We start from the raw sequence: 22,019 nt of genomic DNA on the forward strand, positions 1-22,019 counted from the left end.
GCAGCAGAATGGCAGCTGCATATGCAAATTAGTACATGATATCATCACAGTCCATGACATCATGGCAGTCAGTGACATCATAATGATGGCCCTCACATAAGAAAACCAGTCACTATTGGGACTTTCCATTCCTTTGCATGCCACTAACTCCACACAATACATATCTATACCCACCCAGTCCCTTTAGTGCTCCCATACAGAAGTTATATATCCATTGTGCTGCCCCTTTCAGTAGTTAGGTCCACATTATGTCTCCCCTTTCAGTAGTAGCACCTCCATTAATAAAATAAAAAACAAAGGGGGTCATTTATTATACTGAAATACACCTATTAGGCATATTTCCGAGGCAGATGGAGGCGCAAGTTGAGAGCAGAACATACTTCGGCTCTCCCTGGACCGCAGAACAGCCACCAAAATCCGGGACTGACCTCTGGGGGACAAACACTTTTTTTTTGCATTATTCCACTGTAACTGGGACATCAAAATAATCCCCAGTTACAGGTGAAATCAGCTCCCTCCATAGCACCCATTGAGCACTATGCACCTAGGAAAGGAGAAGGCAGAAGTGGTAATAAACGGTTTCTGTCTACTCCTCGGGGTCCTTGGCTGGGACCAGAGGAGCTTTAATCCTGTCCTGTACATGCACGCTGCACCGGATTAAAACCCAGTACCAAGCGCCGTACATGTAATGAGGTTAAATATGCTTTCTTGTGTCAAGAAGTAAAAATAAATAGAGTCATTTATTAGGACCGGCATTTTATACGCCGGTCTAAACACTGCGCTGGCGCTTGATGCACCTAACTTATGTTAGGTACATCCACTGCCGACACACAACAGCCTTAAATCTACTCCAGCTCCCTTGGAGCAATGAATGGGGAGCCACATGAGGTACAGGGCTGGTTCTAGCTTTGACAGATTTTTTTTTTACATTAATCATGGCATAACCCCTTTATGAAGAAAGGGGGATATTTATCAAAATTGGTGCAAAGAAAAACTGTCTCAGTTGTCCATAGCGACCAATACGACTCCTTTTATTTTTCGGAGCTCCTTTGGAAAATGAAAGGATGAATGCAATTTGTTGCATTGGGCAACTAAGCCAGTTTTCATTTGCACCAGTTTTGATAAATTGGCCCCCCCCCCCCCCCCCCATTCTCCGTGACTGACCCACACCATGTTTGTCCCTCAAATAGAAAATAAGACCACATATAGAATTCTGAAAGTTAGTCACTTTGCCAAATCTTCCTCCACACTATGTCACATTACCAGTTGTCCTCCTTTTATTGTATTATGATATATATATTTTTTTTAACTCCTGGAGAATCCCTTTAGCATACCATAGTCCATTAGACACTGGGCAGGGCAGTTCTTACCTCAAGTCCCAATTATGGGACAAAAAAAATAGATTCTTAAATTTCTTTTATCAACTCGCATTACAATGAAAAAAAGAGCATTATAAATGCAAGAACAAAATTAGCAATTTTAAATTACATTAAATAAAAACTCAGAAAAATGTGTAGAAATAATCAAATTTCTTTTAAATAAACACTGAACAACTTAGTTAAAAAGTTGAATAAATATAAGCTTAAAGAGAGTAAGTAAAAACAAGTAAAGACTAAAAATAGAAAAGTCAACTTAAGTCCAGGTAACTTTTTCAAAAAGTGCCTTTTGAAGGTTGGGTGTGCCGGCGGCTTGCATTACAGTACAATAGAAGGGACTTTATTCTGTTTTAAAGTCATAAACAGGCTTGTGTTTTTTTGCAGGTTCCTCTGAAGTCAGGTACCGGTAGCTGTTTAGAAACATGTTTGAGTTACGCTGTTGGGCAAAGTCTGTTGCCAAGAAGCTTCTTTTGTGAATAGGTAGTTCCCCATATCTGCTGGTTGAAGGGTGGGGTTGGGTGCTGCTGGTAGTGGGTAGTCTTTCTTGTGACGGGCGTGCCAAGGTTGTGTGTAAATTATTTATAATAATTCCTGACTTGCGCTGCTTCATCTCCATGTCAGTGGACTTGCTGGCGAAGCTCTGTAAATGATGTTGCTGGGCTGTTGGCACCATTGCCCCCGAGGCAGCTAGCGTGTGCTGTGGCAGCCTTTCCACTAGTCTCCTTTTTGTTATGTAGCTAACTTTCCTTTTCGATTCTGGCAATGAAGCCCTTATCTTCATAGTGGTCATCATGGCTCTAATTTTTTGTATTCCTATTTTTGTCGATCGGTACCATTCCGCGAACGCTGGATTGTAGTTCACATTTGGGGCCAAATAAAACGGAGAGTCTGGTGCCATCATGGCACTAGGCCTGAAGCTTTGATATTTTAAGTATGCCGTTACTGGGTCTCTGTCTGGTACATGTGGCATTGCGTATATCCTGGGCTTCATTTGCCTTATGTTCTTACGATTTTCTAACGCTTCGCTTTGTCGATCGGAATATTCTAAGTATTGATTCCCCCTTGGGTCAATTTTTAACTTGATATCGCCCCACTGGAGGCTGTACTGTTCCTTTGTTCGTAATGCAAAGTGAATACCGTTATTGAAGAACACCAAGTTCAGTAAGCTTGTTGGATTATCTAAGGACAGCGTCCCAGCCTTGTAGAGGTTCTCAATATCATCATCCGTTAATGCTTCCGGCCTGATTGGTGGGTTGCTTTCAGCGACTTTTTTGAGGAATTTGATTTTCGCATTTAGCGACTGTTTTGTAAGTGGAAAGTCTTTGCTGTTCCCAAAAATGATTGTGTGGTGGTAGCTGTGTTCCTTCAAGAAGCGGTCAATACTTCCCACCATGCAGCGCAGGGTGTGGGGCTCATACTCATTGCCATCTTTGCGCTTTACCAGCAGAATAAACTTTGAGAGTAGAGTGTCCAGCTCCGTGTGAGGTATTTCTTCAACTTTCCTATTTTCATTCATTTCGCTCATAAAGTTTTGCAGTGTTTGAATATCTGAGGTAGTTTTCCTGGCGGTGTTTATATTTTTTTGTTGCTGTCCCATTTGGGCATGGTCTTGGGTGGCAGGTAAGCTAACCTGTGGCATCCGTTCAATTTGATGAGTAGGAGGAAAAGTTCTAACACAATTTTTTGCATTAATGTTATTTAGTGTTGCTGTTCTGTTACTGACGTGACAATTCGGCATAGCTTGTGGATTGCTGTTACTTGCGATTTCTCCAGGCGGAATTGGTGGCTGTCAAAAACAAAAAGTAGGTTTATAAATGTGATAAGAATTATGAAGGTTCTAGTTCCGTCAGAAGTAGGCTGCTATTTCTTGTTTTCTGCAGCTTAAGCAACCTCTGGGGCCCTCACAGCACTGACTGGACAGTGTCAGGCTGTGCATCAACAAACCCCAACTTGTGACATCCAGTTAGTTATTTATTCATAAATCTTTGGTAGAAATGACAGAGGAAAGGAGCATCTTAAAAGGGAGTCTTTCACCTCTCCGTCTGAAATCCCGTGCCTCCGCCAGCTGGATCGGGTTGCGCAAGCTGGCTCATGTGCATTGAAAGTCCCTGTTCCTCTGCCCATAATGGGCAATGCAGTGCGCACGCGCCGGGAATGTGTGTAGCGGCGAGGACGTGGGATTTCAGAAAGAGAAAAGGAGGTAATCAGATTAAACAAGGGCGGGCCAGAGGGGTGAAAGAGGAGGGGTTTGGTAAGCAAAGCGCCCAGGGGCCTGGGCACCAGCCGCATGAACGCCGCCCCTGGGCACCTTCAGAACCTAATTACCATATGGTATAAAAGTGTTTTTGTTGGAGCAAATAGACGATGGACTGCAATATGAAAGGTACCATAGTAATCTGGGGAAAGTAATGGAGAACCTGATCTGAGTGGTCTGTAATGGTCATATTCGGTGAAAGACTACCTTTAAGAACTGATGCTCCAAAATTATTGATGTGCAATACAATTACTGACTAAACAGACATGTTAGGAGTGGTGACTGCTCCTCTATAATGCCCTCGTTACACAGACTGATAACTGGGCAAACAAACGTTCTTGCAAACATTTGTTCCCGATAATTGCTGCCGAGAAAATATTAGCTGACTGCATCTTTTTACGTTCATATAAATCATCTACTGCAGGGGTGCACAACCTTTTCTGGTTGGGGGCCACATTGTCAGCCTAAACCAATTCCAAGGGCCGAAAATAAAACTTGAAGAGGTATTACCAACTGAAATACTATATTTTTGGCATATTGAACATACAGTATGTATCATAAAAGTCTAGTTGCACTTCTAGTATTCCCATCTAATGGGACAATACATGAAAGATACATGTGAGCAGCCGTAAGACATAGACATACATGTCTGTTACCAGATGGTTGGGGGCCGCACAGAATGGTATCGAGGGCCGCATGTGGCCCCCGGGCCGCAGGTTGTGCACCCCTGATCTACTGTCAGCAGCTTGATAAGGAAAACTGAATGGGGAAAAACAAGAATATTAACGATCATTTATCTCCATACACTTGAATGCCTAATTACTGCCCTGTTTAATGTGATCGGCGCTCACTGCAGGGTAAAAGGACCCTTACATATAGCAAACTAGAAATACTTCACACATAGAAAAGGCTCGTATGCAGCTCCCCTCCGCGGGAGGCTGTACTCCATCTACAATAGTCCTGAAAAATGTATCCTACCATTCATTGCAGCTGCCATAAAGTGCAGAGAAGCTTTTGTTTTACATTATACTGTATAGAGAAAAGGCCTCATGTAAGATGGTGCTGGTACACAGTCACCCTAGCAATGTTATCACATGTGCTTTCGTAGTAGGTGGTTCACCTGATAATCTTGAGATACACCGCCATCTCCTTTTTTACAGTGTGGATAAAATGCACGTGGGCACCTCTCTACAGTCATTCTGTTATTGTATATATCTGTATTAAAAAGGGGAAAAAAAAATAACTGATATTATTTTCACTGGTAACTATTTAACTTAATCATGTTACCGCACAGTTCAACAGCAGCATCACTATCTGTAATAACTATTAAAATAGACATGGACACACTGTGTAGATCCGGTGCCGGAGCTACTTTCAAACATCTGAATGGGGAAGGGAGGGGAGGGGGGTTGGGGGAGTTGCAGAGTGTTGAATCCCCACTGATCTAATATTGATGACCTCTCCTAGGGATAGGTCATCAATTACTATATTCTGGAGAACCCCTTTAATATAGCAGAATTGCTGAAACTGTATTCACTCCGCTCTAATCTCTTCTTCTTGCCCAGCTATTTATCAGAAAGGCTCATGGGAATACATACTGTAACATACATGTTTAAGGGCTCTTTCACACTTGCGTTCTTTTCTTCCGGCATAGAGTTCCGTCGTCGGGGCTCTATGCCGGAAGAATCCTGATCAGTTTTATCCTAATGCATTCTGAATGGAGAGAAATCCGTTCAGGATGCATCAGGATGTCTTCAGTTCCGGACCGGAACGTTTCTTTGGCCGGAGAAAATACCGCAGCATGCTGCGCTTTTTGCTCCGGCCAAAAATCCTGAACACTTGCCGCAAGGCCGGATCCGGAATTAATGCCCATTGAAAGGCATTAATCCGGATCCGGCCTTAAGCTAAACGTCGTTTCGGCGCATTGCCGGATCCGACGTTTAGCTTTTTCTGAATGGTTACCATGGCTGCCAAGACGCTAAAGTCCTCGCAGCCATGGTAAAGTGTAGTGGGGAGGAGCGGGGGAGCAGTATACTTACCGTCCGTGCGGCTCCCGGGGCGCTTCAGAGTGACGTCAGAGCGCCCCACGCTCATGGATGACGTGTCGCATGGATCACGTCATCCATGCGCATGGGGCGCTCTGACGTCATTCTGGAGCGCCCCGGGAGCCGCACGGACTGTAAGTATACTGCTCCCCCGCTCCCCACTACTACGGCAGCCAGGACTTTAATAGCGTCCTGGGTGCCATAGTAACACTGAACGCATTTTGAAGACGGATCCGTCTTCAAATGCTTTCAGTTCACTTGCGTTTTTCCGGGTACGGCGTGTAATTCCGGCAAATGGAGTACACGCCGGATCCGGACAACGCAAGTGTGAAGGGGCCCTAATACTAAGTTTGACACTTACCTGAACTGAAGTCTTCAGGAATTTCCTCATCAAATATGTGTCTTCCTTGTTCACCCCAGAAAGACATCTCTTCCTCCCATTCATTATCGGATACAACCTCAATTTTCACATCTTTTAGCAGATCGTCCTAATAAGCATAAAGTAGATTATTAGATCTACAGTCGCCTACTGACGCCTCTGCCCCCATACCACAAAAGCCATAATAGGCATTTTAATGGACTCTACAGAAGAACACGTTTTGACATTAAGCTGCCAGCATGGTTTAAGAAAAAAATAATAATAATAATAATTTATTCATGTTGTAAAGCCCACATTGGTGACACAGACTGGCACCAGATTATGGAATGGTTATAGAAAAGGGCAGAGATCGGCACCCAGAGCCCAGCTGCACCCTATTCCATAATGTGCCGCAAAAAAACAAAACAAAAAAAAACGTGGTCACAAGGGTTATGAAATCACTTTTTGAAAGGATAGGTTCAATGCACCCCCCCCCCCCCCAGAGACTACCGTTTTCTCTCTACCTCATAGCACCGTTCAACTCCATCATCTTCATATTTACAATCCTTTAATTTTTTGGCTTCTTCCTGTTTACAGTCCTTTGGCGGATCCTCAATTTCCTGTTTACAGTCCTTTGGCAGATCCTCCGTTTCCTGTTTACAGTCCTTTGGCAGATCCTCCATTTCCTGTTTACAGTCCTTTGGCAGATCCTCCATTTCCCGTTTACAGTCCTTTGGTGGATCCTCCATTTCCTGTTTACAGTCCTTAGCCAGGTCTTCCATTTCCTGTTTACAGTCCTTTGAGATATAATCAGCTTCCAGTTTCCAGTCATGAGAGACTGTCTCATCCGCTCTGCTATCATCTGAGATATAGTTATCCTCCTCCATATCCTGTTGTGACACTGGGTCATTTTCATCTTTCTCATTTTCCATCTTATCGCCTTCATCATCTTCTTGGTTTGATTGTAGATTGCTGTATTTTTCATTGCCATCTTGTGATATTTCAAAGTCCTCCTCTGTACAATCCAGTGAATACGAAGGACTCTCATATCCATCTGAGATACTTGTGTTCATTGATCCATCTGTAGAAAAAGTAAAAACTCAATGAGGGAAGCATTTTGCAGGGAAATACTGTCAAGGGGCATGTTCATTCTAAGGGTGGAGGCAAAAGGATCTTCCACGATCAGAGAGCAATGGCATATCCTAGCAATATGCCATCATTTTTGGGATGTCAAAAGTCTTTTAATTATGGCCAACATGCACTCTGAGCAGCCAACAGGGTTTAGAAAGCAGCAGAGAGGACTGCCACATGATGCAGACAGGGAACCTTAGCTGCCACTGGGACCACTACTTTCTACAGAAGATAAGATGAGGAGGGGTTATATGTCTGAAGGTCTACAAAATGGACCCCATTAAACAACAACTATGGCAGAGCTCCTGTAGCCTGGAGCACAGAACATCATGCTTTGACAAAGGAATACCGGGACTGTGTACTGTTTACGGGTCTGCAGAGTGATTAAAGGGGTTGTCAAACCAGCACCTGGATCAAAATGCAATTAAAAATGTATTATAGTCACTAAAATCCATCTGTATAGCGCCACCTGCTGTTTGCTCATTTTCTAAATCCTCGGTCCTGCTCACTGAGACGGAAGCACATGCTCCAACTTAATTGTTCATCAAGTTGGATGACAACAAATGTCTAAACCGAGCTGCCACAATGATTGAATACCTAGAAGATATTAGGTGTTTGGAATAGCCAGTCTATTCATTTGATGTAAAACAGATGCTGTGATACAGCGTAAAATACATTTTAAGATATGGTGGTACAGTACGGGAAACTCCTTGCCAATTAACGCCAAAATATTTGGCAATTCAGATCTTAGCAGTAAAGTTCCTGGTGTTTTTTTTGACAGTTTGACGTCATACATCTCAGTCAGACGAGAGGAAGAGTCTCAAAGAGCACTAATGTATATGTATGCACGTCTGAGTTCTGGCTAGTATGGGGTGGCCCTGCAGCCAAACAGGGCAAGATCTATATGATCAAGAAATAAATAATCATGCTAGCTGTGACATATTCAAGGTTTCATGACTATGGGGTGAGTTGAGGAGATGCACAAGATGAGAATAGTTCCTCCTGGTACTTGCCCACCAGATTCAATGATATTAAATCTGGCTTTGTTGAACACTCTTACCGTCTATGGCAGGGCAATCACTGTAATCAATACTCGTGCATGGAAGAACAGTTTTCAGTGCTACAGAAGAATCAGTCTCCGCACACGTCACGATGTCCACTAATAAGACACAAAACATTGATAGAAATAAAGGATTGTGCCTACAGTGATTGCAGATTTCAATGGAGCACCCCTATGCAATGCACAGGGATAGTATGTCCATAGGTTGCACAATACATTTAGAAAGTCTTCAGACCCTTTCATTTATTTATTATAAAAAATATTAAGTTTTCCCCATCACTCTTCACGCAATACCCCATAATGAGAAAGTCTTAACAGAAGGGTATAAATTTTTGCCAATTTATTAAAAAGGAAACACATTTTGCAAGAACATAAGTATTCAGACCCTTTGCTATGAAATTTAGCTCTGGGGGGTCTTCCATTTCTCTTGATCATCTTTGAGATGTTTCTACACCTTGATTAGTGTCCACCAGTGGTAAATTCAATTGAATGAACATGATCTGGAAAGATACACCCCTGTCTATACAGTCCTGATCAAAAGTTTAAAACCACTTGAAAATTGGCAAACAATCATATTTAGCATGGCTGGATCTCAACAAGGTTCCAAGTAGAGCTTCAACATGCAACAAGAAGAAATGGGAGTGAGACAAAACATTTTTTGAGCATTCAATTTAATGAAAACAACGAATAAACTGAAACAGGCTGTTTTTCAGCTGAACAAAAGTTTAGGACCACACCTCCAAGAAACCCCTAAACCCCCCCAAAACAGAAATCCAACTTCCAAACATGAACTCAGTAATGAGTAGCTCCGCCGTTATTGTTTATCACTTCAAAAATTTGTTTCGGCATGCTTGATGCAAGCGTTTCCATGAGGTGAGTGGGAACATTTCTCCAAGTGGTGAAGACGGCCACACGAAGGCCATCTACTGTCTGGAACTGTTGTCCATTTTTGTAAACTTCCCTTGCCATCCATCCCCAAAGGTTCTCAATTGGATTTAGATCAGGGGAACACGCAGGATGGGCCAAAAGAGTGATGTTATTCTCCTGGAAGAAGTCCCTTGTCCTGCGGGCATTGTGTACTGTAGCGTTGTCCTGTTGAAAAACCCAGTCGTTACCACACAGACGAGGGCCCTCAGTCATGAGGAATGCTCTCTGCAACATCTGGACATAGCCAGCGGCCGTTTGATGCCCCTGCACTTCCTGAAGCTCCATTGTTCCACTGAAGGAAAAAGCACCCCAGACCATTATGACGCCCCCTCCACTGTGGCGCGTAGAAAACATCTCAGGTGGGATCTGCTTGTCATGCCAGTAACGTTGGAAACCATCAGGGTAAAAAAATTATTCTCATCAGAGAATAAAACTTTCTTCCACCTTTGAATGTCCCATGTTTGGTGCTCTCTTGCAAAGTCCAAACGAGCAGTTCTGTGGCGTTCAAGGAGACAAGGTCTTTCAAGACGTTTTTTGTTTTTGAAGCCCTTCAGTCTCAAATGCCGTCTGATGGTTTTGGGGCTGCAGTCAGCACCAGTGAGGGCCTTAATTTGGGTCGAGGATTGTCCAGTGTCTTGACGGACAGCCAATTGTATCCTCCGGCTCAGTGCTGATGAAATTTTTTTGGGTCTTCCACTTGACTTTTTTGTTCCATAACCCTCAGGATCATTTAAGAAATTCCAAATGACTGTCTTACTGCGTCCCACCTCAGCAGCGATGGCGCGCTGTGAGAGACCCTGCTTATGCAGTTCAACAACCCGACCACGTTCAAAAAGGGAGAGTCTTTTTGCCTTTGCCATCACAACGTGTGACTACCTGACAGAAAATGGACAATGAATCCACATCTTTGCACAGATTTAGCCTTTTAAAGGCATGTGGTCCTAAACTTTTGATCAGCTGAAAAACAGCCTGTTTCAGTTTATTCGTTGTTTTCATTAAATTGAAGGCTCAAAAAATGTTTTGTCTCACTCCCATTTCTTCTTGTTGCATGTTGAAACTCTACTTAGAACCTTGTTAAGATCCAGCCATGCTAAATATGATTTTTTGCCATTTTTCAAGTGGTCTTAAACTTTTGATCAGGACTGTATAATGTCTCACGGTGGATAATGCATATCAGAGCAAAAACCAAGGAGGAAAGATCTGCCTGTAGAGCCCAGAGACAGGACAGTGTGGAGGTACAGATCTGGAGAAGGGTACAAAATGTTCTGCTGCACTGAAAATTCCCAAGAGCACAGTGGCCTCCATTTCTTAAATCACAGAAATTTGGAACAACCAGAACTTTGGCCGCTCCACTAAACTAAGTAACGAGAGGAGATGGGCCTTGGTAAGAGAGGTGACCAAGAACCCAAAGACCGCTCTGGCTGAGCTCCAAAGATCCTGTGTGCAGATGGGAGAAACTTCCAGAAGGTCAGCAATCACCATAGCACTCCACCAATCTGCGCTTTATAGCAGACTGGCCAGAATGAAGGGTCTCCTCAGTAATAGATACATAATAGCCTGCCTGGAGTTCGAAAAAAGCACCTAAAGGACTCAGACTGTGAGAAACCAGATTCTCTGGTTTGAGGAAACCAAGAATAGAGAACTTTTCGCCTGTTGTAAGGCCGATTTTACATGACCGTAACAGATTGGCTCAGGGTGCGTTCAATGAAAATCCCACCATTTTGCATGCAAGTTCAGTCAGTTTTATCTGCGATTGCGTTCAGTGTTTCAGTTTTTTGTGTGCGAGTGCAATGCGTTTTTCACGCGCGTGATAAAAAACGGACGGTATACAAACATCTCTTAGCAACCATCAGTGAAAAACAGATTACATCCGCACTTGCTTGCGGATGCAATGCGTATTTCACTTAAGCCCCATTTACTTCTATGGGGTTAGGGCTGAGTGAAAAACAAAGAATATAGAACATGCTGCGATTCTCACGCAACGCAGAACTGATGCGCGAAAAAAATGTGTTCACTTCACGCATCGCACCTGCATGGAAAACTTGCTCGTGTGAAAGGGGCCTAAGGGTTGCACAGCATTATAAATCAGTAAAATGCTATGGTATTCTCAGAGTCGAGGCTGGAACAAGACCTCTTATGGAAACACACTGCGAGTTTATCATATTCAATATGTTCTTGTGTGTCTACCCTTAAAGAGCACCTGTCAGCATGATCAACCCTATAAAACCATTGTCAGGTAGGGTTGATCATGCTGATTAAATTGATATCCGAGTTATGGCTATATGATTAACTGCAGCGATATATTAGTATTTATATTTTTGCAAACAACTTAGTTGGAGCACCAAGGGGCTGGCAGTAGCGCTAAGAGGACTGCTACAGCTATGCCCCTTTGTGCTCTATATACTCCCCCCTCCCCTTTGATTGACAGGGCTAATAGCACTGTGACTCACAAATAACCATTACTGGTCCAGTCATTGGTGGCAGTGAGTATTATAAAATACAGGAATCCATGATTTTCCTAATATGCTGTGGCTTATATCTGCATGTCACTGGTGGTAGCAGAGCCTCTGCAGAAGGGACAGAGTACTGTGTGGGGACAAGAGGATACTTACCTTGTGATGCTCCCAGCTGCTCCACTCTATGTGAAGACTACAACTCCCAGCATGCACACTCGCTTGGCTGTTCTTGTAACTCCCACAGAAGTGAAAGGAGAATTCTGGGAGTTGTAGTTTCAGAACGGCTGGAGTGCCAAAGGATGATTACCCCTGACATAGAGCATTAGCAAAATCATGCATTCCTAGTGCATGTAGTACACACTGCCACCTATGGAAGATAGAACATATTAAGCTGGACCACCAACGATTATGTGTGAGTCACAGTGAAGGCAAAAGAAGACAGGGCTATTAGCCCTGTCAATCAAAGTGCAGAGGGGTGTATAGGGGACCGAGAGGCCAAAGTGGTGCTCCAAGCTCTACTGCCAGCCCCTCTGTGCTCCAACTAGGTCATTTGCATAAATAAAAAGGACTAATATATTGCTGCAGCAGTTGATGGTATAGCCATCAATTTAATTTAAAAATGGAGTTTGTATGTTCTCCTTTTGTTTGCGTGGGTTTCCTCCCACACTCCAAAGACATACTGATAGGGACCTTAGATTGGGAGCCCCATTGGGGATAGCCTGATAGAGGTTCTAGACCTCTCAACTACACATGCCCCAGCAGATTATTTAAAGGGATATCAGACTGCTAAGGCTACTTTCACACTAGCATTCGGGTGTCCGCTTGTGAGCTCCATTTGAAGGGGCTCACAAGCGGCCCCGAACGCATCCGTACTGCCCTAATGCATTCTGAGTGGACCCGGATCCGCTCAGAATGCATCAGTCTGGCAGCGTTCAGCCTTCGCTCCGCTCAGCAAGCGGACACCTGAACGCTGCTTGCAGCGTTCGGGTGTCCGCCTGGCCGTGCGGAGGCAAGCGGATCCGTCCAGACTTACAATGTAAGTCAATGGGGACGGATCCGTTTGAAGATGACACAATATGGCTCAATCTTCAAATGGATCCGTCCCCCATTGACTTTCAATGTAAAGTCTGGACGGATCAGTTCAGGCTACTTTCACACTTAGAATTTTTTTTAAACTATAATGCAGACGGATCCGTTCTGAACGGATCCGAACGTCTGCATTATAGGAGCGGATCCGTCTGTGCAGACATCAGACGGACCCGCTCATAACGGTAGTGTGAAAGTAGCCTAAACTCCTTCACCTTTATGAAATTTTGTTTTACAAGCTTTAATTTCAAGACCTAACAAGGGCACAAAATTACCAGGAGACAGGAAAGATTGAGGATCTTGCATTATGATGTCCTTGTAGAGATCCTTGTGTCCTTCTACATACTCCCACTCCTCCATGGTGAAACTAACCATGATGTCCTCATATGTTATTGGAACCTGCCACATAAAAAAATGCAATTTCAAGAATCCTCTCTTGGTATTACTATATAATGTCCCAGCAATCCCAGCAGCGCTCACCTTTCCAGTCAGCAGCCGAATTATCTTATTGGTGAGATCTAGGATCTTCTCATCTTTCTGCTCCTCCTCAAGTGCCCATGATGGGAACTGAAGATCCATGATGGACTTAAGTGATGTATACTCTCCCATCTTCTTTACAGGCCCATACTCCTATAAACAGATGAAAAGTGCAGAAACTACAATTCACTAAAATTCTAATTATGCTTGAATAGTGACATACTGAACGAGGTAGGTGACATCACTGTGACACTGACAGAATCACGCACCTCACCGGTCAACAGATAGATGATCTCCAAGGTAAGCTTTAATATCCTCTTAGCCACATGATCCCTGTCCTTGTCCATCATCAGTGAGCACATGGGATGTTTTCAAGAAGCACCTTGAGTGGCCTTCAAGATGACCCCTATGAACAAACACAGGATGAACACTCTCATCGTAAACCAGATAATGAAATTTTGTTTGTGGTCACAAAAATCTATGAAGGAACATTTATTTGATGCAACCTTACCTACTGTAAAAACATTCCCTTCCCCCGAAGTAAACCAATAAGAGATTACAGAACAAAGGGGGGGGGGGGGGGGGGGGAATCTTCTCTCCAGGAAGTAACGTATTTAAAGAGCACCAGTCAGCCGGATCAACCCTATTAAACCAGACATGCTGCAAGGTAGGGTTGACCCTGCTGATTAAATGATACCTGTCTTGTGAAAATTGGTTGTGGCATTCCTGAGAAAAAATTACGTAAATGAGGGCTTAAAGTGCACCAAGTGGCCTGTCAGCACTGGAAAGCTGAGGGGCTAGACCCCACCCCTTGGTGCACTGAAGCTCTTATATGCATAATGAATTGAAATGTTTTTCTCAGGAAAACCACAATAGGTTTTCACAGGACAGGTATCCTTTTAATCAGCATTATCAACCCTACCAGGTAGTAAACCTGGCTTACTAGGATTCATCCTGCTGTCAGGTGCACCACCACCAAATACAGGGTGGATTCGATTTAAATCAAAATTATTTAAATCACGATTTAAATCACTAGTCAGTAAGGCTTGATTTAAATCATAGTTTTCTACATAAAGACTAATTCTCGCTGGTATAACTTATAATATGCAAGTAGATATAGATTTAAACAACTTTTCATATTAGTTTGATTCTGCATTCATAGGTTTGTAGAAGTTAGGATTAAGGTATTTTTCTCAACTCTGTTCATGTTATAACATTTTTGCTGTGAAGAAGAGGCATGTGATCTCTGCTGAGTCAAACCAAGCATCTGTGATAATATCTTGTAGGCAGAGAAACTGCCCAATAATCTTACAAAAACCTCTGGAAGAGCATGACATTGTGAATGGATTAATGGAATTTATTTACCAAAAAAATTACACATATAGAAACATAGAATGTGTCGGCAGATAAGAACCATTTGGCCCATCTAGTCTGCCCAATATACGGAATACTATGGATAGCCCTTGGCCCTATCTTATATGAAGGATGGCCTTATGCCTATCCCATGCATGCTTAAACTCCTTCACTGTATTTGCAGCTACCACTTCTGCAGGAAGGCTATTCCATGCATCCACTACTCTCTCAGTAAAGTAATACTTCCTGATATTACTTTTAAACCTTTGCCCCTCTAATTTAAAACTATGTCCTCTTGTAGCAGTTTTTCTTCTTTTAAATATTCTCTCCTCTTTTACCTTGTTGATTCCCTTTATGTATTTAAAAGTTTCTATCATATCCCCTCTGTCTCTTCTTTCTTCCAAGCTATACATGTTAAGGTCCTTTAATCTTTCCTGGTAAGTTTTATCCTGCAATCCATGTACCAGTTTAGTAGCTCTTCTCTGAACTCTCTCCAAAGTATCAATATCCTTCTGGAGATATGGTCTCCAGTACTGAGCACAATACTCCAAATGAGGTCTCACTAGTGCTCTGTAGAGCGGCATGAGCACCTCCCTCTTTCTACTGGTAATGCCTCTCCCTATACACCCAAGCATTCTGCTAGCATTTCCTGCTGCTCTATGACATTGTCTGACTACCTTTAAGTCTTCTGAAATAATGACCCCTAAATTCCTTTCCTCAGATACTGAGGTTAGGACTGTATCACTGATTTTATATTCTGCCCTTGGGTTTTTACGCCCCAGGTGCATTATTTTGCACTTATCAACATTAAATTTTAGTTGCCAGATTTTTGACCATTCCTCTAGTTTCCCTAAGTCCTTTTCCATTTGGTGTATCCCTCCAGGAACATCAACCCTGTTACAAATCTTTGTGTCATCAGCAAAAAGACACACCTTACCATCGAGGCCTTCTGCAATTTCGCTGATAAAGATATTAAACAATATGGGTCCCAGAACAGATCCCTGAGGTACCCCACTGGTAACAAGACCTTGGTCTGAATATACTCCATTGACTACAACCCTCTGTTGCCTGTCCCTCAGCCACTGCCTAATCCATTCAACAATATGGGAGTCCACGTACAGCCTTATTCTACATAATTAAAAAACAAATCTTTATTTCATGATGGAATAACCTTTGGATGGTAATATATTTTCCTCAAAAAGCATTTTATATAAAAAAAAAAAATAGATTTAAATCAAAAAAATACGATTTTTTTGATTTTTTTTAAAATAATCATTGATTTTTATCCACCCTGACCAAATACAATCTAAGGCCACTGACACACATTCAGAAGCTCTCTGCTGAATGAACGTTCAACCGACGGCTATCTCTCCCGACTCCCCATACACGTTCAGCTGGAGAGAGGGGAGAAAGCCACGGCTTATCTCCCGGGAGAACAAGAGGATCAGACAGGAGCGGACTGACACACAATACTCTAAGGCCCATGTTCACATACTGTTTTTTCATTCCATTGGAAATATGCATCCAGAAAATTTTGTGTTGCCCAAAACTGTTGTTACTTTCCTATACAAGTGATGGCGAAGGGAGTTCTTCTATCCCACGGAAGTCCGACTCCTACCACAAGCAAATCAAAGGGTCTGTGTCTGGAAGTGTTAGGCTAGTCTCACACTAGTGCTTGAGATCCGGCAGGGAACAGCCGGACACATCTCTGTGCATTCCAGCATTGATGGAAGTTCAGAAGTCTCTGTCCAGCCCCATTAACTATAATGGGTACTGGTGGAGATCCGGCCACAGTCAGGTTTTCTTCCGGATGATTCTCGGCATATTTGCCTGAATGCAGACAGATCTCCGCCAGTCCCCATTATAATTAATGGAGCAGGACGTAGACATGATGGGAAAGCAAAGGACAAAACAACAGCCACCCTTCTTGTAGAGATTCGAAATTAGCAGACTGCATGGTTTCCAGAACCAGTTTGAGGTCCCACTGAGATGTTAGAAAATGATAAGGAGCCGCATTGGCGACTCTCTGAAAAAAACATCATGGATGGCAGGCTTAGTGGTCAAAGGATTCTGAAAATAGGATACAGAGGCCTGAGACCTTAGAAGTCTCAGATCCTGAACCGAAAAAACTAATAGTGGAAAAAAAAACTCCAAGTCCTATGGAAGGTTTCTTGGCATTCAGCATAGTTCTGATGACACATTCAGAGAAGCCACAAGACCTCACAGCAGACACTGTTTTAGCTTGAAAGATACTACTTTGCTGACCTAAGTGCTTGTGATGCGGGAGATCCAAAAATCTCAAAAGACAATGAGCCTGACCCCATCATGGTAGGACCGAATAGAGTCTCACCTTCTGACAGAGATGTTCCTTTTGGAACCAGATTTAGTGGGTTGAGGGTGCCAGAAAGGAAGTGACATAAATAACCCCATCCCCATCCAAAGGAAGTGACTAAAATGACCCCCAACGTATTCTGGGTCAAACGAGAACCTTGGCCTCCCGTAGCCTCAGAAATACATTTATTCCCTCACGGACCAAAGAGGTAGAAGATATAGTATGAGAATGCTTAGAAGCCTTAAAGGACTTGTTCAGGAATTATTTTTTTTTATAATGTTCTCCCCACTTCTAGCGAGACCTGTGCAGAAAGCTATACTTACCTGCTCCCCCCAACTCAGTTCAGGTTCTGTGGCTCTCAGGTTGTCTTCACCAGACTTCTGACCCCCGCATGTAATCTTCCGGCACAGAAGGAATCAGGAGCGCCACTGCACCCAATGAGTGGCCTCAGCAGTGACCTGTTCCAAAGTGGTACGTGACAACATCCTTTGGGGATATGTCACCGCTGAGGCCAATCATGGCTGCAGCAGCACGTGACCCTGTCCATGCAGAAAGATTACATGTGGGGACCGGAATTTCTGTGACGATGACCCGGGAGCCACAGAGCCTGAAAGGAGCAGTTAAGTGTGGCTCTCTTCACAGGCCTCGATCATAATAATCAGAAGTAATAGAATATACACACAAGTTATAATAATTCACAGCAATATATAATAGTTACATGACAGACATGTATGACACACTAATATACACATTTCACTGGTAATACGTATCATTCATACCTATATACAATGATACACACACTGACATCTGTATGTAACAAATACACAATGCCATATATAATATACACAAACATCGTGATCCAATTCCTAAATACGCACAAATGCCATTTATCATTCATTTACAAATATATGTAAGAACCCTACAGATAATATTTCCAACATGGAATTAACACCTATATGCAATAATATAATATACAAACACCCATATATGTAACAAAACACACAACCTCCACCCGATTAATTTACAGATATGTAAAAACATACAGACCCTATTTCTAATATGCTCCTAGGACCTATATGTAATGATATACACACCTACATAACAACGATACAAATACCAATATAATGTGTGTGTGTATATATATATATATAGGATAAAGAAAGACACCGCAGCACATCCGTTTGGTGAAAAAAGTGGGACCCTTTATTCACCTGTGCGACGTTTCGGTCCGCTTACTGGGACCATTCTCAAGCATTGCTTGAGAATGGTCCCAGTAAGCGGACCGAAACGTCGCACAGGTGAATAAAGGGTCCCACTTTTTTCACCAAACGGACGTGCTGCGGTGTCTTTCTTTATCCTATATTGTACACCTTGGTAAGGTGTTTTTTGCCGCTGGCACCCACACCCGACTACCAGGAGTGCTGCCCTGATTTCTATATATATACAGTGGGGGAAATAATTATTTGACCCCTCACTGATTTTGTAAGTTTGTCCAATGACAAAGAAATGAAAAGTCTCAGAACAGTATCATTTCAATGGTAGGTTTATTGTAACAGTGGCAGATAGCACATCAAAAGGAAAATCGAAAAAATAACTTTAAATAAAAGATAGCAACTGATTTGCATTTCATTGAGTGAAATAAGTATTTGAACCCCTACCAACCATTAAGAGTTCTGGCTCCCACAGAGTGGTTAGACACTTCTACTCAATTAGTCACCCTCATTAAGGACACCTGTCTTAACTAGTCACCTGTATAAAAGACACCTGTCCACAGAATCAATCAATCAAGCAGACTCCAAACTCTCCAACATGGGAAAGACCAAAGAGCTGTCCAAGGATGTCAGAGACAAAATTGTAGACCTGCACAAGGCTGGAATGGGCTACAAAACCATTAGCAAGAAGCTGGGAGAGAAGGTGACAACTGTTGGTGCGATTGTTTGAAAATGGAAGGAGCACAAAATGACCATCAATCGACCTCGCTCTGGGGCTCCACGCAAGATCTCACCTCGTGGGGTGTCAATGGTTCTGAGAAAGGTGAAAAAGCATCCTAGAACTACACGGGAGGAGTTAGTTAATGACCTCAAATTAGCAGGGACCACAGTCACCAAGAAAACCATTGGAAACACATTACACCGCAATGGATTAAAATCCTGCAGGGCTCGCAAGGTCCCCCTGCTCAGGAAGGCACATGTGCAGGCCCGTCTGAAGTTTGCCAATGAACACCTGAATGATTCAGAGAGTGACTGGGAGAAGGTGCTGTGGTCTGATGAGACCAAAATAGAGCTCTTTGGCATTAACTCAACTCGCTGTGTTTGGAGGAAGAAAAATGCTGCCTATGACCCCCAAAACACCGTCCCCACCGTCAAGCATGGGGGTGGAAACATTTTGCTTTGGGGGTGTTTTTCTGCTAAGGGCACAGGACAACTTATTCGCATAAACGGGAAAATGGACGGAGCCATGTATCGTGAAATCCTGAGCGACAACCTCCTTCCCTCTGCCAGGAAACTGAAAATGGGTCGTGGATGGGTGTTCCAGCACGACAATGACCCAAAACATACAGCAAAGGCAACAAAGGAGTGGCTCAAGAAGAAGCACATTAAGGTCATGGAGTGGCCTAGTCAGTCTCCGGACCTTAATCCAATCGAAAACCTATGGAGGGAGCTCAAGCTCAGAGTTGCACAGAGACAGCCTCGAAACCTTAGGGATTTAGAGATGATCTGCAAAGAGGAGTGGACCAACATTCCTCCTAAAATGTGCGCAAACTTGGTCATCAATTACAAGAAACGTTTGACCTCTGTGCTTGCAAACAAGGGTTTTTCCACCAAGTATTAAGTCTTTTTTTGTTAGAGGGTTCAAATACTTATTTCACTCAATGAAATACAAATCAGTTGCTATCTTTTATTTAAAGTTATTTTTTCGATTTTCCTTTTGATGTGCTATCTGCCACTGTTACAATAAACCTACCATTGAAATGATACTGTTCTGAGACTTTTCATTTCTTTGTCATTGGACAAACTTACAAAATCAGTGAGGGGTCAAATAATTATTTCCCCCACTGTATATATATATATATATACATATACACATACACACACACACACACACATACACATACACACCAGTATAAAGCAATGTAATATAGACACCCATATACCACAATAGAATATACACACAACTATATACATCTATACAATATACATCTATCTATCTATATATATATATATATATATATATATATATATATATATATATATATATATATATATATATATATCTCTATCTATATATACACCCCCACCTATAATGTCTGTAAAGCGAGGCAGAATATGTCAGCGCTATATAAGTGCATAAAATAAATTATATAATACACACCCATATATACCACGATATAATACACACCCATATATACCACGATATAATACACACCCATATATACCACGATATAATACACACCCATATATACCACGATATAATACACACCCATATATACCACGATATAATACACACCCATATATACCACGATATAATACACACCCATATATACCACGATATAATACACACCCATATATACCACGATATAATACACACCCATATATACCACGATATAATACACACCCATATATGCCACGATATAATACACACCCATATATGCCACGATATAATACACACCCATATATACCACAATATAATATACACCCATATATACCACAATATAATATACACCCATATATACCACAATATAATATACACCCATATATACCACAATATAATACACACCCATATATACCACAATATAATACACACCCATATATATATATATATATATATATATATATATATATATATATAAACATGATAATGAATGTAATAAAACACTTGCCCTCCCCAGTCACACACAATAGTGCCTCCTAGAAGCACTGGTACACAGGGGCACATATACCAGTGCTAGGATGGACTGGCCCGTCGATGTGATGTACACGTGGACAGCAGCCCGTCTGCTGCAGACAGCGGCGGCTCTCACCTGTACCCGCCAGCCTTTAGGGTGCCCTGGACAAAGGAGACATTTAATCGAGAAATGGAAGCCCCAGCTTCTGACAGAACTTACACACCGGATATTAGCTTATCACAAACTTCCTGTCTGGGTTCCAAGCCTCATTATCACAAAAGCCTAGTAGGTATGGGTTCCTGTGAGGTTTAGGTCACATGACGAGATCATGTGACTGAGATAGGTGGAGGTAAAAAGTAGGGTTTTTAGGCGAATGTTCTCTTTTTTCAAGAGCTGTGGTACTTTTTCTAGATGTTCTGTGCGGTTTCTTGTGTGTGTCTGAACTAGGTTTAGAGTGAGGCTTGTTCTGGTGGTGGACGCGAGTTCTTAGAACGATTTGTGGGCGGGGCTGCATTCGCTCAGAAGCCCATACATTCTAGGCGCAAACCCTGACAGACACTAAATCCTGGTGGGGGTCAAGGACCTTTGATGACGTCATGAGCATGTGATCGGTCACATGTATGGGAGGAGTCCATCCATCCAGGTTGTGCTTGTAGAGGAGGTTCATGTCCTTTTTATTTGTGGATCATATGACAAAATGACAATATCCTCATGAGTCTTCGAAATACACATCTGTGCTGCTGTACACAGCATACATTACACACACAGCTCTGCACCGTATACATTACACACACAGCTCTGCACCGTATACATTACACACACAGCTCTGCACCGTATACATTACACACACAGCTCTGCACCGTATACATTACACACACAGCTCTGCACCGTATACATTACACACACAGCTCTGCACCGTATACATTACACACACAGCTCTGCACAGCATACATTACACACACACAGCTCTTCACGGCATACATTACACACACACAGCTCTGCATTGTATACATTACACACAGCTCTGCACCGTATACATTACACACACAGCTCTGCACAGTGTACATTACACACACAGCTCTGCACAGTGTACATTACACACACAGCTCTGCACCGTATACATTACACACACAGCTCTGCACAGTGTACATTACACACACACAGCTCTGCATTGTATACATTACACACAGCTCTGCACCGTATACATTACACACACAGCTCTGCACGGCATACATTACACACACAGCTCTGCACCGTATACATTACACACACAGCTCT

General features: G+C 42.6%; 1 protein-coding gene across 1 annotated transcript; it reads right to left on the bottom strand.

Moving 5' to 3' along the window:
* Nucleotides 1-1,385: 1,385 nt before the first annotated feature.
* On the bottom strand, nt 1,386-20,986 carry LOC121004970. The gene is made up of 9 exons (XM_040437445.1): nt 20,877-20,986; nt 13,440-13,576; nt 13,174-13,323; nt 12,969-13,092; nt 8,225-8,323; nt 6,558-7,114; nt 6,037-6,163; nt 4,751-4,845; nt 1,386-3,162 (listed from the first exon to the last, which is right to left on the bottom strand). The coding sequence occupies exons 2-9, from the start codon at nt 13,530-13,532 to the stop codon at nt 1,717-1,719; spliced, it is 2,691 nt and encodes an 896-aa protein (XP_040293379.1). The 5' UTR covers nt 13,533-13,576; nt 20,877-20,986; the 3' UTR covers nt 1,386-1,716.
* Nucleotides 20,987-22,019: the final 1,033 nt, after the last annotated feature.

This window comes from Bufo bufo, chromosome 6, assembly GCF_905171765.1.
Source record: "Bufo bufo chromosome 6, aBufBuf1.1, whole genome shotgun sequence".
Classification (NCBI taxonomy): Eukaryota; Metazoa; Chordata; class Amphibia; order Anura; family Bufonidae; genus Bufo; species Bufo bufo.